Source organism: Haliaeetus albicilla, chromosome 24 (assembly GCF_947461875.1).
Source record: "Haliaeetus albicilla chromosome 24, bHalAlb1.1, whole genome shotgun sequence".
Lineage (NCBI taxonomy): Eukaryota > Metazoa > Chordata > Aves > Accipitriformes > Accipitridae > Haliaeetus > Haliaeetus albicilla.
In genome coordinates, this window is record NC_091506.1 from 3,525,720 (window position 1) to 3,541,531 (window position 15,812).

General features: G+C 40.0%; 1 protein-coding gene across 5 annotated transcripts in view; it reads right to left on the reverse strand.

Annotated features, from left to right (window-relative positions):
* Positions 1 to 15,812, reverse strand: part of CNTN6 (contactin 6) — a 152,933-nt gene that overhangs the window by 40,368 nt on the left and 96,753 nt on the right. For 4 of the 5 annotated variants that reach the window (XM_069811815.1, XM_069811816.1, XM_069811813.1 and 1 more), the window contains 4 exons: positions 9,126 to 9,310; positions 6,454 to 6,590; positions 1,751 to 1,880; positions 530 to 680 (listed from right to left, as the gene is read on the reverse strand). In XM_069811815.1, the coding sequence (XP_069667916.1) occupies positions 530 to 680; positions 1,751 to 1,880; positions 6,454 to 6,590; positions 9,126 to 9,310 (603 nt within the window). The remainder of the gene's footprint in view (positions 1 to 529; positions 681 to 1,750; positions 1,881 to 6,453; positions 6,591 to 9,125; positions 9,311 to 15,812) is intronic. The other variant, XM_069811814.1, reaches the window with a different exon arrangement.

The window sequence follows — 15,812 nt, forward strand, 5'->3', positions numbered from 1 at the left end:
CCTGCCAAAGACCACGCAACCCCATGCTGGTTGGTGAGGGAGTGTACCAGTATGCTGGTCCAGTGGCTAAATCTTGCCTAAACAGAAGAGACAGAGAATATGGAGGCTGATTTAGCTATGGGTTACTGTACAACCTGTACAGCTGTGAAGCAATTATGCTGCAGCCTGGGGGTATATTCCGCTTCCCTGAAGCCTCCACTGATGTCTCCTACATGAAGCTGATTCACACAGGCTTTGCGTGTGGTAAACAGTCAGCTTTGATAGCATTGCAGTGAATTAACTGCTGATGAACGTAAACGTATGTATCATACAATTACCCCTGTGTATTCGGTTCGGCTTTGTTCTCAACCAGCTTTATATCTGCAGAACTGTATGGCCACTGCTAAAGACAAATAGGCCTCTGGCATCAAAGTATTCTGTCAATGAGCTGTCAAAAGCAATACTAAGCCAGCTGTGTTTCAGTGATGTTTAAATGATATTATTAAAACAGAGAACATCCAACAATCCAGCAACTGGTTTATGACGATACCTTTTGTTGTGGTGCAGAACCTCTGAGCCCTTTCTCCAGTTAATAACTGCTCTGGGAGAAGCGCTTGGTTTACAACCAATTGTAACTTCACCTCCAACTTGAACAACAGACAGTTTTTTCACAGGATTTTTGGAAAAATCGGGTGCTGCAGCTGAAAATAGAGAAGTAAGAAGAGCAGAACAGTATGCAGCTGACAAGTTACTAAATGAACTTGCTAAATTCTTCTCTTTGAGTTACATAGTAGGTGAATCCAATAATTGCTTTGCTTGTGAGGTTTCTGCAAAAGTATATAAATACATTTTTCATATTAGATATGTAAGTACCAAAGAATGGAATTCATGGTATCTTATTTATTATTTATCTTGATTTATGCCGTTTCTAAACTGTCTACCTAGAAACTGTCTGTTCTGACAATCTTTCCTTGGGGTTATCTGCAGACTGGGAGAATAAGTCTATCTGTGATGAATGAGGTTCCTGAGCAGAGCTATGTCAGCAGGATAAACACCACACTCCTGATCCCAGCCACATGTATTCATCTGCAGAGAGTATTCAACTACAAACACAGGTTTTCAGTGCCTTTCTGTTCATAAACTGACACTGTTTTCTGGAAATGTGTTTCTTTTTCCAGAACTTTATGTGAAAATTCACTCTTGGAGAAGGAGAAAACACAACACCTGTACAACAGTTAGGTGCTCTTGAAGTCTGTGTTGTACTGGTTTCACTAGTATTGGGCTGTTGAACAAACTTTTTATTTGATTATCTATAATAGAATACTTTTTATAGCATATGAACAAATTCCATTTTATGGGCATCTCTGGTAATCATTAATGAGATCACTTGCTACATGTTATTTGTTTTTATATACATATTTGCCATATGCTCTTTGTTTACAGTTAAAACTATTTTTCCTGCTTTCTGAAATGACCTTTCAAAACTGCAGAATAACTGTTAATAACCCAAAATACTAAGTGAGAAACAGCATTCATTAAACTTCTGTGTATGAGATAAAGAAAGACCACACATGGGATTAGATTCTTCCCCCAAACCAGTCACGAAATTAAACAAAAAAACATTCGCATGTGGGTGAAGAGCAAGCAGCAAAGAAATATCAACAGACTTGAACTGCCAGGTGGAATTTAATCTACATTTCTTAATTTCAAATTTTTTCAATGAATGTCCTCTTATACTCAGCACCTGCTCATTTTAGTGACATTTACTCACCTATCACCCGCAACTCAGCATTGGCATAAATAGTATCGTACTTGTTTTCTGCCACACACTGATAGAGGCCAGAGTCTGACATATTCAGCATAGGTATGATAAGAGTTCCATTTTCTATTTTAATTCTTTCCTGATAAAAGAAAAAAAAAAGCAAAAAATATTGACAGAGCCAATGAGTGTACAATCCCAAAGTTTTTGGTATCACATTGATGCACCTGATCATAATTCAGAAGCAGAAATATTACTTTCTTGGAAGCAATGTGGATGAACACATCAGAAATACGATGTATACCTTGGCTATATGATGATGGTTATGTTTTCAGACCCGTTAGCTCTTTCAAGAACTTTTCAAGAACTCCAAGCACATGTTGCAGAGTCATTGCCTTGGGTAGGTTTGCTCAGACGTTCCAGCTGTGGCACGTGTCTCTCTGCCTTGCTGAACTGTGAGTCTCTGGGTATGCTCCCCCGTGAAGCAGACTCAGAAGTAGCTACCGCAGGGGAGGTACGGCTGGCTGCTCCACACTGGGAGCCTGGAGCATCTTCCATACAGCTCCTGAGCAGCAGCAGCACCTGCAGCCCTGTCTGGGGGCATGGTGAAGCATGGCCTACCCCCTTCATCTGATCAGATGAATATGATGATGATAATCTAAGATGATCAGAAAAGCTCCACAGGAGACAGAGGTGCTCAAGTAATGGAGACATTTCAGATGTCATCAGATCAGAAGTCACAGAAAAATCATCCACTGAAAAAGCTCTAAGGAAAGCCAACACTTTTAAATTCCTACTGGAAACCCACAGGCAGCTGTTCGGATCAGAGAGCAAGCGTGCTCCTCATGGGTTGAATTTCTACACTTTGGTGCAATTCTGCTGAAATAAAGGAAACTGCACAGTAGGTGAATTTGGACCAGAGCTTGGGTTTTGGTGTATTAAAAGGAGTTTTATTTGCTCTATTTTGGCAAATAGAAAAAAGCCTGTTTCATGCTACAAGCGTAACTTAAAGCTAAATATTTTGTGATTTTACTATTACTAGCCTCCGGAGACAATAATAGCTCCACTGGAAAGCGTAACACTGAGAAGGAGAAGAGAATACGTTCCCCAAACAAAACAGATCAGTTTGGAAGACACCCATAATGGGGAATACAAATTCCATCACCAAATGCAAGCCTGAAACCACACATATTACTATTATTATTATGCTGCTCCTTTAGTCTGGCTCTCCTGCTCCTGAAGCAGTAATGGGAGCATACATTGCTAGAGTGTACAGTACAGTCTTTGCTGAACAGCTACATGCATCTAAAATGTATTTGTGAACTGCTGAACATACATAACCTAACTTGCTGAGTTGCCACAGATAAGGCAGTGGCACAGCCTGTTGGGGGGATTGCTCTTGCGGTGCTTGCAGAGGGAAATGCCACCTGTTGAGCCATGGAGCTCTGTTTTCCAATACTCTGGCTTTTCCTTGGAAGTTTCCCAACCAAGAACTGACCCAGCCCAACCTTGTTTAGCTTGGAAATTTGATGAGAGCACAGCCTGCGGTTGTATGGCTGGTGTATTGCAAACTAATTAACAACATAACATTACTTATCCACTGTTAATTTTTTTTTTGAGGCTCTCGCTACAGATATCTTTTGCATACTTAGTTTTCCCTTCAGGCTGTTTGCTATCCTCTCGATGCATTCTATTTTTACAAACATCCTTGGAATGTAAAACCCCCTTCTGAAGCAATGCTCGTGTTTCATACACATGCCGAATTGCCCACCATTCTCTGCTAGCTCTTTTGAGCTATGCAGACAAAGAGAAGAATAAAGCACACCATGTACACAAGAAGGAATAATGCAGGGATGACCAGCTAGGTGGTCAGGGAGAAAGGTTTGACAAAGAGTAGACAATATCCTCAGAATCAGCCCCAAGGTGGAAAGCCTCTGGAAGGTATTCTTCCTGTGATATTTCCAACAAGCAGGGTGCTGTGACAGACTGAATATTTTATTACACCTCCCTTGTACTTTCACCTCTGTGATGGGTTGACCCTGGCTGGACGCCAGGCGCCCACCAAAGCCGTTCTATCACTCCCCCATCCTCAGCTGGACAGGGGAGAGAAAAATATAACAAAAAGCTTGCGGGTCGAGATAAGGACAGGAGAGATCATTCACTAATTACCATCACGGGCAAAACAGACTCAGCTTAGGGAAAATTAGCTCACTTTTTATTACAAATCAGCCAGAGTAAGGTAAATGAGAAATAAAACGAAATCTCAGAACACCTTCCCTCCACCCCTCCCTTCTTCCCGGGCACAACTTCACTCCCGGATTTCTCCACCAAGCCCCCCCCAGCGGCACAAGGGGGACAGGGATGGGGTTTACGGTCATCACATGTTATTTTCTGCCGCTTCACCTCCTCAGGGCGAGGGCTCATCACACTCTTCCCCTGCTCCAACGTGGGGTCCCACCCACGGGAGACAGTCCTCCACGAACTTTCTCCAACGTGGGCCATTCCCACGGGCTGCAGCTCTTCACGAACTGCTCCAGCATGGGTCCTTTCCACGGTGTGCAGTCCTTCAGGCACAGACTGCTCCAGCGTGGGTCCCCCACGGGGTCACAAGTCCTGCCAGAAAACCTGCTCCGTGGGCTCCTCTCTCCACAGATCCGCAGGTCCTGCCAGGAACCTGCTCCAGCGCAGGGTTCCCACGGGGTCACAGCCTCCTTCAGGAACCCACCTGCTCCGGCGTGGGGTCCTCCACGGGCTGCAGGTGGATATCTGCCCCACCATGGACCTCCCTGGACTGCAGGGGGACAGCCTGCCTCACCAGGGTCTTCACCACGGGCTGCAGGGGAATCTTCGCTCCGGCGCCTGGAGCATCTCCTCCCCCTCCTTCTGCATTGACCTTGGTGTCCGCAGGCTTGTTTCTCTTACATGTTCTCACTCCTCTCTCCGGTGGCTGTTTTCCGCGTCCCAACTTTTTTTTTCCTTCTTAAAAATGTTATCACAGAGGCGTTACCACTATCACTGATTGGCTCGGCCTTGGCCGGCGGCAGGTCCGTCTTAGAGCCAGCTGGTATAGGCTCGCTCTCTCTCGAACACAGGGGAAGCTTCCAGCAGCTTCTTACAGGAGCCACCCCTGTAACCCCCCCCGCTACCAAAACCTTGCCACATAAAACCAATACAACCTCCAAACTATCCGTTTTGTCCATTGAGCAATAACATTCAGCATTTCGTTGCCTGAAGTATTCCATCTACTATACACTGTAAGTACTGTGAAAATGTTGGTCGAAAATGTGTCTGTAGAGTGTTTTATTCTTTTTTATTGAAACGATGCAATCGAAGAGTGACAGACTCTAAATATCGCTGTCTTCAAAGAGAGAGAAACTAGATAATCTTGCTTGGGAAGAGGTGACAATGAGCAGAATGACCATGTTCAGAAAAATTGCAATCCAAGTAAATTCTGGCTAGCCTTCTCAGATGCTAGTTGGGTTCTGTTTAGGACTAATCCAGCAGAAAATCATATGGAAGATTGGACCCCCCTCCAATTGCTTCAAGTAAGTACTACTAAGTCAAACAAGTGCTGGTTCTGCAACCCAGCAGGTGCTAATTTGCCCATATGTTTGAGAAATTTTTCTGTATCTGTTATTACTAGACAGAAATTAATCACAGTATTATTTCTTTCCAACCAAGTAGAAATGCATTACAGATGAGCCATGCCATTTTATGCCTGATAGATGCTGAACAGTTCCTTAATAAAAAAGGAAAACTTGGCCTCAGCAGAATGCAAATGCAGCAAAGAGTCTCTTGCCACAGAAGTCATTCTCCATGAGGCTGCCAACAACTGAAGATTAGAAGACGGATGTGCTAAAGCTTGGCCACCACAGAAGTATAATTATACTGCCTGGAAAGAGACAAAGCTGGGTTCTCAAAGACCTGTCTACACAAGTATCTGATCAGGTTTCTTCAGTGTTTGAGCTCCAATTGCTTTCCCCCCTCCTCCTGCACTCCTACCACTTCACTACTTCCCTTTCCACTCAGTCCTTCCTTTTCCTTTAAGTGAGATTTTTCACTTATTCACTTTTTCCTTCTAACTTTATATGGTTTTCTTTAGTCTATTATTCCTCTACATGGCACCAGAAAAGTATTAACTTCAATATTAACTGGTTTTCATAGCTGACTAATTCAGTTAAATGATTAACCTAGCATAAGAATGGCCATACTGCCATCCAGCCTACAGATTAAGAACAGAAACAGAAGAAAAGTGCAAGTTAACAGGCCGATCATTTTGCAATGCCAGCTCTGAAACGCTCTTCCACAGTCAGTTGGCATCCTACCAGTTTCCCAAATTACAGATTATGTCTACAAATGTGTTTAGTGTTTCTGGATAGACCCTTCTTTCACTAACTGTAATTGATATTTTTAAGCTCATCCATACTTACTGGCATATCTTGTAGCAATTAGATGCTCTGTAAGATAAATCATATGAAGAAATTGGTCTATATATATAAACTGGCAATACCATACATTTTCAATAAGAGGAACTCCAAGAACTGAGGCTTTGTGTTGCAAAGAGTTTGTGCTATTATATTTATTTTTACGTGTTAACCTGTAATTAAGTTTCTGAAAAAAAGGTAACGCACTGTAAAATGAATGTCATGACTAAATCATGGAGGAAAAAAAAAAAAAAGACAAGCAAGAAAGCAACAAGAAGACAGGAACCTTACCTCTGACATGAGCGGCTGACCATTTTTCAACCAACTATAGGAAGGACTTGGTTTTCCTTTTGCCTTACATTCCCAAAATAAACTGTCATAGAGAGACAGAAAGGCATTTTGGATTTTTTTATCCCATTCAGGGAGTGCTGAAAAGAATATGCAAACCATTTTGAGCAGGAGAAAAATTATTTCGCTGGAGGTATGCTGCCATAAATTAATGAACTGAGCAAGGCTAATTCGTATTTGTCCAACACATTCTTATTATATTGCAAGTGAATTCTGCACAACAAATGCCTGGCATTAAACTTCAGGACTAACTTGGAAAAATGTTAGAGATCAAGTGGCTAGTGGGCACAAAGTTCAGTTCAGATATTATTAATTTTTATGGCTAAAATTTGCAGAAACAGTGTTTTTAGATGCCTGAAATTCTGGATATGCTCTCTGAAAAGCACTGAGACCCCTACTTTCTGAAAAACAGTCCTCCCCTCAAGGTACTTGGATCTGTGCACCAAAAATAGAAATATCAAAATCATTACTCAGTAGCTAATAAGTCATGGATTGTAAATATTTCCCCTCTGTTTTACCCACATACCTGAGACCATGGGTTCAGACTGCGGGTTCTTTGTAGTTTACAACACAAATACTACACAAAGGAATTAGGGCCACTCAGATTAGAACACCACCTTCTGAATACTTGTGGCACACTGACATAAATTCATTGCTGCGTGAAAGTAGAATTTGCAGGAATCACCTGTGAGCTCTGTAAACATCCAACTAAGTGCTCAGGGACTGAGCTGAGCAGGAATTAGCTTGAGGCAGGCTGACATTTAGAATAGTTGTCAAAAAATAAGTGAATATGAGACCTAGGCAGAACATCTAACACCCATCTAACTTTGGGATAGACCAAAGCCATATTCAAGTCAGGTAGTAAGTTACTTCCCTCTCCTTCTAGTATAAGTGGCTGGTGTCTTAACATCCCATGAAAAATTTTTGTCTGGGTTATTAAATCACAATGCTGTAGTCTCCATGTGTATATAAATACCTATACACACACATACATGTAGTTCTTACGTAGAGCAATTTAATTTTAGGAAGAGAATCGTTATCCTTTGAGATGAGCAGAACAAGCATGACCCTGCATGTAGCTCACGACTCTGCCCCAACAAAGTACCTCGAGATTGTCCAACACTAGATTAATACAATGCCAATGAGTCACTTCCCAGAATGGGAAAGTATTTGGGATACAGCTCACCATGCTTAAAAGTGATTCTAATTACACATCATTTTTATTGCTCTCAGAGCCTAAGGCATGGGATCTAGGTATCATACACAAAGCAGCAGGCAGCATCCAGGAAAGAAACCCTATTTGCTACAGACAAGCTGCCTACAGAGTGAAAACACCACAGCACAGAAATTAAGCAAGAGGAAGTCAATTATGTAGATAATATACCAGCCCACTCCTAATATGATAACAAAATCTTGTGCAAAAGCTTCATGAGTGCTGTTTATATATTGCACTATGAACAGCTATTAATTAATTTACAAAGCACATTTAATAAGCACATTGTTTTAGATTGTATTAACTGATCATAATTTTGTAATTGCCTATGCTGTTATCAATCATGTCCAGGTAATCTACTGAACTTAATTTTAATGGAATTGCTTGACTGATGTTCTGCAAAAATTAGTGAGCAATGAGAACAAAAATAACCCTGTAAAAGCAAAGAAATAATTAAATATTCAAAACAGCAGCAGACTGCTCTGTTCCTGGCATATATCTTGATATTAGCCATGGCTGCAGGAGACTGGTAGCTTATCAGCAAAGCCTGCATCTCTTCCTTAGAAGAGATTTACTTAAATAAAAATAGTTGCCAAGGTCTTCTCAACAGATGTTAATTGTAAGCTCGGTCTAGCTTTCTGTAATTTTCCTCCTCACTGTTACATTTTTTTTTTCCTTCTCTTTTGAAAGATTATGAAGTAAAGAAAAGATCTCCCTTCTTATTCCTGTCAAAATATATTGCTTTCCCTTGGTATTAACAATGGGACTAAAGAGCATATAATTTACCTTGGCTATGAGGGGCCATCGTGGGTGCTTTGGATCACAGGTAATTAATGCATGCGGGAAGAGAAAAGGAAAGGGAGAACAGTTTCACAGAAATATTATTCTCCACTTTTAGACAAGGAGGAAGGAGAGGGAGGCAGTGGAATGAGATTCCCCTGCTTTGCCCTCGTCTGTTTATGGAGCAACACAGTTCAGCTAGAACAGGAGGTGAAATAATCTTACACTCACGTGAACCAAAACCTCATGAATCCTTCCCTGATCTGCATCTGGGGCAGCACAGCTTTATGCTGCTGTGAGCTATTCAGAGTAAATCTTTTTGCCTGCCCTTAATGTTTCATGTAAATGTACCAGGGTTTTCTTTCTGCCTCGTATTAACCTTTACAACTTCATCATGGCACAGCCCACATTTTCAATCTGAGTTTTAATGCAAAATATCTTTATTTGCTGAGGATGTAATTCAGTGAAGGTCACCGCAGACCTCCAATCATTTTTTAATCAGCTTAACCTGAACTACATTTTGTATCTCCAGTAAGGGGCTAATAGACTTCATCTACAAAATATATCTGAACACCATAATGCTCTGTAAAAAAAAAAAAAAAGAATTAATCAACCTGCTTACCATAGACAAATAATTGACCTCTTGCAATGTTTCTTCCTCGAATGTTTCCTGCAATGCACTCATAAGAGCCTTCATCTTCTTGCTGAACATCTGGGATTTCAAGAACTCCTTTAGTTTTGTTGTGTTCGATTTTCTTTGTCAAAGAGTTTCCATCAGACCTCTTCCAGCTAATACTAGGGACAGGACTAAATAATTATATTTCATTAGAGAAAAAGAGAGAGCATTTGTTATAGCAGAGAAAAGATAATGTGAAATCCTTTCACAAGAATAATATTTTTTAAAAAAGAAATAATTTCTGTTTCTAAGCATGACATACAGGGTTTCATAAGACTGAGGTTTTATAACCTGTCCAATTTATTTAGGGGCACAAGTCCAACAGTGGGATGAAGTCCTCAGTCAATTCTATGATTGCTTCTTAGGCCAATTTGGATTTTCCCCGCAGTAACTCTTAGGGCTCAAACCTGCTTTTAAACACTGTGACACTGAAGGAATGACTTTGGAAGTCCAAATAAACACCACAGAAGCACTGAATTATTGACTGGTTTTCAGAGCAAACAAATTCCCTGTAGCATTAGAGGTACTTTCACACCTCAAAATAGGAAATATTGGACAAGAATTCAAAGGGCTTAAAAATACCAATAAATCTAGGTATAAAAAATGGGAGCCAGGGTAGAGGAGGGCAGACAGACAGCTGAGTGAGGAAGTGGAAAGCATGAGACATTGAGGCTGAAAGGAGATAGAGAGAAAAGAGAATATTTCTTGTTTCATGTTTTTGTAGCTTTCTATCATTTTCATTTATATTTGGATCAATGTATTCTATACAATAAAAAAAACCAGTCAAGTGTGAAGGCGGCTATAAATACTTCTTGGATTTCTGGTAATATCACAAACCATACAAGCCTCACTTTCATGATCTATTATGTCACCAAAACACTTTGAAATATTAATAGTCTTGCATTTCACAGTTGCTTTCTGTTTCTGCAAACTGAAGTAAGCTGCTTTTTCTAAGCAGACAAGCAGTTACGTTTTGAACAGCTTTTTACCAGAAGCTTTGGCTAAATGCTGACTTCTTTTCCATTGGAAGTAACATCAACAGCTAACACTCGGTACTGACCTTGAAAACATAACTTTCATGGAAATTAGAAGTGCACATTGCCCTTGTCTGCCAGTCCCCAAGGTCTCTGGCCTGCAGTGCTGACTTACAAAGTGTTTATTCCTTTTTAGCAGGGGCCATAACTGCTCACACCTTAAAGTATTCAGGTCCCTGGTTCAAATCCTTGTTTATTAACAAAAGAAATCAAGTTACAGATACAGAATGGACAAATTACTTAGCACAGGTAAGTTTAGGCCTAATTTCTGCATTTTGAGTCTGTGTGGCTATGATGTTCACAAGTTCACCCAAAGCCCAAAGAGCCAGGGCCCAGGAGAAGTGCGAGTACTCAGCAAATTACATGGACTGAACAGCTGGGCAGGTGTTAACAGAGTAACTACAAACATAAAATCAACAGAAACAGACTACGTGCAGGACAGTTTACAGCTAGACCACCCTAACATGCAATGAATAACAGTCCCATAAATTTGCTTAGTTCAACATTTAAGCTTGAAAGATAGGATGGGTGCACTGAAAGTCTGTACATGTTTTCCTCATGCTGGTGGGAGTTCAGCTGGCTAAGAGAGCCTCCAAGTTGTCCTTCCCTCTGCTCTGTAAAACAGACAATCATAGTCCCGAGACCACAGATTTAACCAAGGGATCTCTATGAGCTATTCAAGCAGCATAATAATTTCTCTAGCTACCTTGCTTTTTCTACCATAACCAAACTGCCTGTGAAAAAGGTTTGGAACTATAAGCAATTTGCTCCAGATTTTGGTGTTAGCTCTGCACTGGTATGTATATATATGAATAACTCATATATACATACACACACAAGTTCTGACTCTTACATGACCCCTCCAATACAGCTGAAAAATTTACTACAAATGAGAGCAACTGGGACATGCCAGACATCATTAACCAGTGAAAGAGTAGGAAAGAACAACTGAGATTTTAATCTTCAATTTCCCATTTTGGTTCAAGACCTATATAGTTGTTTAAATTCCAAATCTTTCTGGACAACAGTAGTTGTCATCACTACCTTTATTAATAGCACTTCACTATGAGACTAAAACCTATTTCAGAAGCAAAATTCTTTAATATTAGTCCTTACCAGGAACTTTAAAAGGGCTTGTCTCTTTTTCTCAAATGCACTGGTTGGCCTGTTAAAGGTGTCTCCTCCACAAATCTTGCATGACATTATTCATGCAGAATTTCTGTAAACCAAGCTACTTTTAGTTATTTAAAAGAAATACAGATCTAGTGCAGAATAGGCCTGTCCCACAATTGCCATGCTCTAGTCAGGAAAACAGCCAGAGGTATTTTGCAGTCTTGCGGTAGATTGATACGGACTGTTGAGGACACGAAGGAGAGCATGGCTGGCTTTTAAAATGCTATTGCATATTAAACAGTGGGTGAATAGCCACTGTATAACAGAAGCATGCAGTGCATTGAATGCCAGAAGCATTTAACTACTTACTTTAAAGGCATCTCTTCTGGATTTTTTGTTGTTGTTGTTACAAAGAGATTAAAGGAAACTAACAGCCATATGGGAGAAGAAAAACATCAATTAGATGCATTGATTCATGCTCTGCTACCTGAAAGTGCTTCATCTAAATATTTCCTATTCTATTAGCCATTTTTTTTCTCTTAGTACTGACTATTCATGAATAAGGAAAGCCTGCACTGACACCAAGGCCAGAGGCAGGGCTCTGTGGAAAAAGGCCCCTTCTGTCAACTTGTCAAGTCAAGTTTACCAAGGTTTGAGCTGAAGACGCTGTCCTGTTTTCCTTATCCACACCACATACTTATAATGACATCCTTGGGGATGTTTCAAGGCAAACTTGCCTCATTTTTGGCCAAACAGAAGGATGTTTGAAATGCGCTCCCTCTGATGTTAACTGTAGCAGGATGACATAAAAACCTCATAGTTTGGTTCATGAACTTTGTTGTGTTTAAATGCTTAATTGCAATAAATAGTTAACAGCACTTTGTTCTCCTGCCAGGCAGCCTTGCACTGAGTGGCCTAGTTTTATCAGCAGAGGGAATTCATTTGTCAGGACAGCAGCTCCTCATCAGCCTGAGCTATAGGTTAAATGAGCAGATTGCAGGAGGAGCCGTAGCTCAGCCATGTGCCATCATCCATAGGAAGGACCTTTGTTATCATAGCAGCTTGAGAATATCTGCATTTCTTCATTGACTTTGCTGATAGCTCATTATGATAGGCTTTCCAGCATCTTCAGTCACTATATTTTGCAGAAGGCAGGCTTTTTGCCTATTTTCAGCCTCTTCTGATGTTAGTGTACTTTTTCATAACCAAATCTCTTAACAGAAACTATTACTACAGGCCATATGAAACCTTTCAAGGTAAAAAAACCCCAAACAAACCTGAATTTAAATTTAAAATTTACTTTAATGAAATTGCTTTTTGTAACAAGTTATGCATTTTACAAGTTGATGCTTTAAGATGTGAAACTGTCCTTTAGGTATAGGTAAATGTATACAAAATCTAGTTTAATAAACATAGCCTTGTGAATTTTTGGTAGGATGCTATTGCTATTTCATATGCTATTGAAGGCCAGTATCTGACACTGCTACACAGACTAGTACGTTCCCATGCAGATTTGGCGTGGTCCTGCCAACTGGTGGGTCTTCTTTTTCTTTTAGTCACTACCAATAACCAGATTAAAACAGATAACTGCTTGGGGCTAAAAAGTTTTGGAATATATAAAGAAACAATGAGTACACTTTTCAAATTTATTACACTTCATCGACAAAGTCTTGCTTTCACCTGAGTAAATAAGAAAACAGTGCATAAATATGAGAGTGTCTTTGTACATAAATCTGCAGTTTATTTGAAACCTTCAGAGCATCTAGGAGTACTAATTTAATTTATATTCTACCATACAGGCGGCAGGATCACAAAACCATAAGTTACTAACTCAGAAAGAAAAGGCAATAGAAAATATTTTTTGGTTGGTGACAAGTCTTGTCACACTGAACATGAAATTAATCTGTCTACAGCATTACAGCCTGCACCAAGATGAAGATTCCACCTTTTTGCAGCAAAGACTCAGCAGCCAGATGATGCATTGCATCTGTGCCTCATCTTTTGTCCTATGTATCTGAGGGCACTTCACAATAAAATTAAATCTACAGCTTCAGTAATGAAGACCATGCCTAGTTAAACAAATGAGACAAAGCTGAGGTTTGAAAGCTGCTATCATGTCTGCATCAACTGCTGACACAAGGAAGAATTAGGATCCAAGGGGCATAATAATTAAAGCAGTCAGGCTTCTAATCATCCTGATGTATTCCTTGGGAAACAGCAAAGCAGCAAAGTTTTCTGAAACCTGGTCTTGTGTCTTATTCTCCTGTGGTCACAAGCCCCTCAACTAATGTAAGAGAGGATCTTCCAGAGCTGCTTGCTCATCCCTTAAAGTACAAATCTTAAGGTATAAGCTTATCAGGAATGTGGGCTTAAAATAGCAGACTTCACTTGTGGTGGCAGAAGTCATTCATATATATGATTCTGGAATCCCATAACTGATCCTTTTATAGCCTCCTACATAAACTCCTTGAGAATATACTAGAGTAGCCATCTAATGGAGAAGCGAAGCCTGCTATTTTTATGTAAGTTTAGTAAAGATGGTTATTTGGAACCCCCTAGTAGCTGTGTGATTATCTACTTATACTAACAGCCTCTAGAAAAACCCTTCCTTGCATACATTTACAGGAATGTGGGGTCTTCCTATGAAAAATGAATATTTGAGGTTGAAAGAAATCTATTCACATTGTTATTATTCACATATGCTCTTTACAACCTCAGCTGGCAATGCCCATCTGCAGGGATTCCAAATAGATTATTTCCCTATCTTCAAGAAGAGAATGAAGAAAAATGTAAAACACAGACAGTTTAATAAATGTGTGCAACAGACATGGAAACTACTCTGCTTATTTTCATTCCAGAAACTATTCTTATTTGTGCAACAGGAAAGTTATTTTGGAAGAAATCTAGAGAAAGCAGCATAGTAACTCAACTGAACATAACTCCTTCCATGGTACTCAATCCCCTCAAAGACATAGCAAACAATAATTTAGATGTATGGCATGATTAATATAGCTTGTTCCAAAACATGACTTTTAATACTGGCATAGTATTAAACACTGTCAACATAATGAATATTAGTGCAGAACACAAAGACTCATCTCTTCTATTGAATTGCCACAGGCTGCAGTATTTGAAATAGTTGAGCTACTATTTCATATTTCAGTTTTCCCTCTTCTAAAGAATTAAGTGTAAGGTGCATTTTTTTGCCTGTTTAGATTCCCCATGCCAGTCATCAGATGGTTGCATGCTACTTAAATTCCTTTTTGCCCAACTGTATTTCCATCACAGTGAGAACTAATTTACTTTTCAAAATCTTCTCTACTATTCATGGTCTCTGGTCTACAAAACAGGATTCAGAGTCAAGAGCTGGGCCAGGCGCTTTTGTCCATTAGGGATCCACCCCTCTAAACCCTCTTCCCAGGAATAAATACTGACTCTTTGGCCCCCTTGTATTTATTGTCCTCAAAACAAGCAAGAGTTTGTGACTTGGCTAGATGACCATTTGTGAAAGTCAGTCATGATATTTTCATGTAAAATGCAAAAAGAGAGCTTTGCAACAAAGCTATGTGGAATATCCCTACCTCTGGGTGTCCCACAGCCTGGCTGAAGGAATACTTCTTCGGTAGCTTTGAGTTCCCCCAGGTAAAAAGGCATCTTAAAACTCAGCCATAAGTCTGGCCTCTTGTACTTGTGTTTTAAGTGTGGAAGTGCTTTTTGGGCAAGGTCCAATAGGTATGATTTGCTGTTCCATATAGAAAAGAGATGCTATTTCTCTAAATACCATGAAAGTACTTTCATTTAAGACTTTTGGAGGCCAAAACCACAGCAGGTTGCCTATAATCTGCCTTAGATGTGAAAGATTTCTGTTATTCACAGCACAGAGGTAGTAGCAGCTGACAGCATTGTCTGAACCAGTGGACTAACAGTATGAATATAGAAAATTATGGATAATGGGAAAGCAGTTCTAAAATCCAAGAGAGATAATAACCATTAGTGCTTGTGGCAGATCAGAGGTATAGCTCAACAAATGTTGAGCTGAATTGATTTTAACATAAACAGACAATAGTAGGGGCTAGAGTTTTAGTGGAATTTGGGCATCTAAGGGTGCAGATAGCCTCACTGCTGCATTTGTATGTGCCTAACTACAGCTGTAAACAGCTGGAGGCAGGAAACTTTGAGCTTTTAACAATATCACTAATCACCTACATACCTTTAGAAATCTGGCCTTATCTAATAAGTTAAGAGTATTTCACCTGCAATCGGTTTCTTTTGCTTTATTCACATATAAATGCCAGCTCTGAGATAAAGCTTTTTCACCGATTGACACGTTAGTGAAAATGTGGTTCAAGGCTCTGTTCACAGAGAAAAAAGCAGACTGAAAACAGTACTGTTCTGTACGAGACACCTAATCTATCAAAAAATCTAAAGAGCCTTTACTCACAAACAGCACCTCTCAAACACGTGCAGTAGACTAGATGCACAGTAG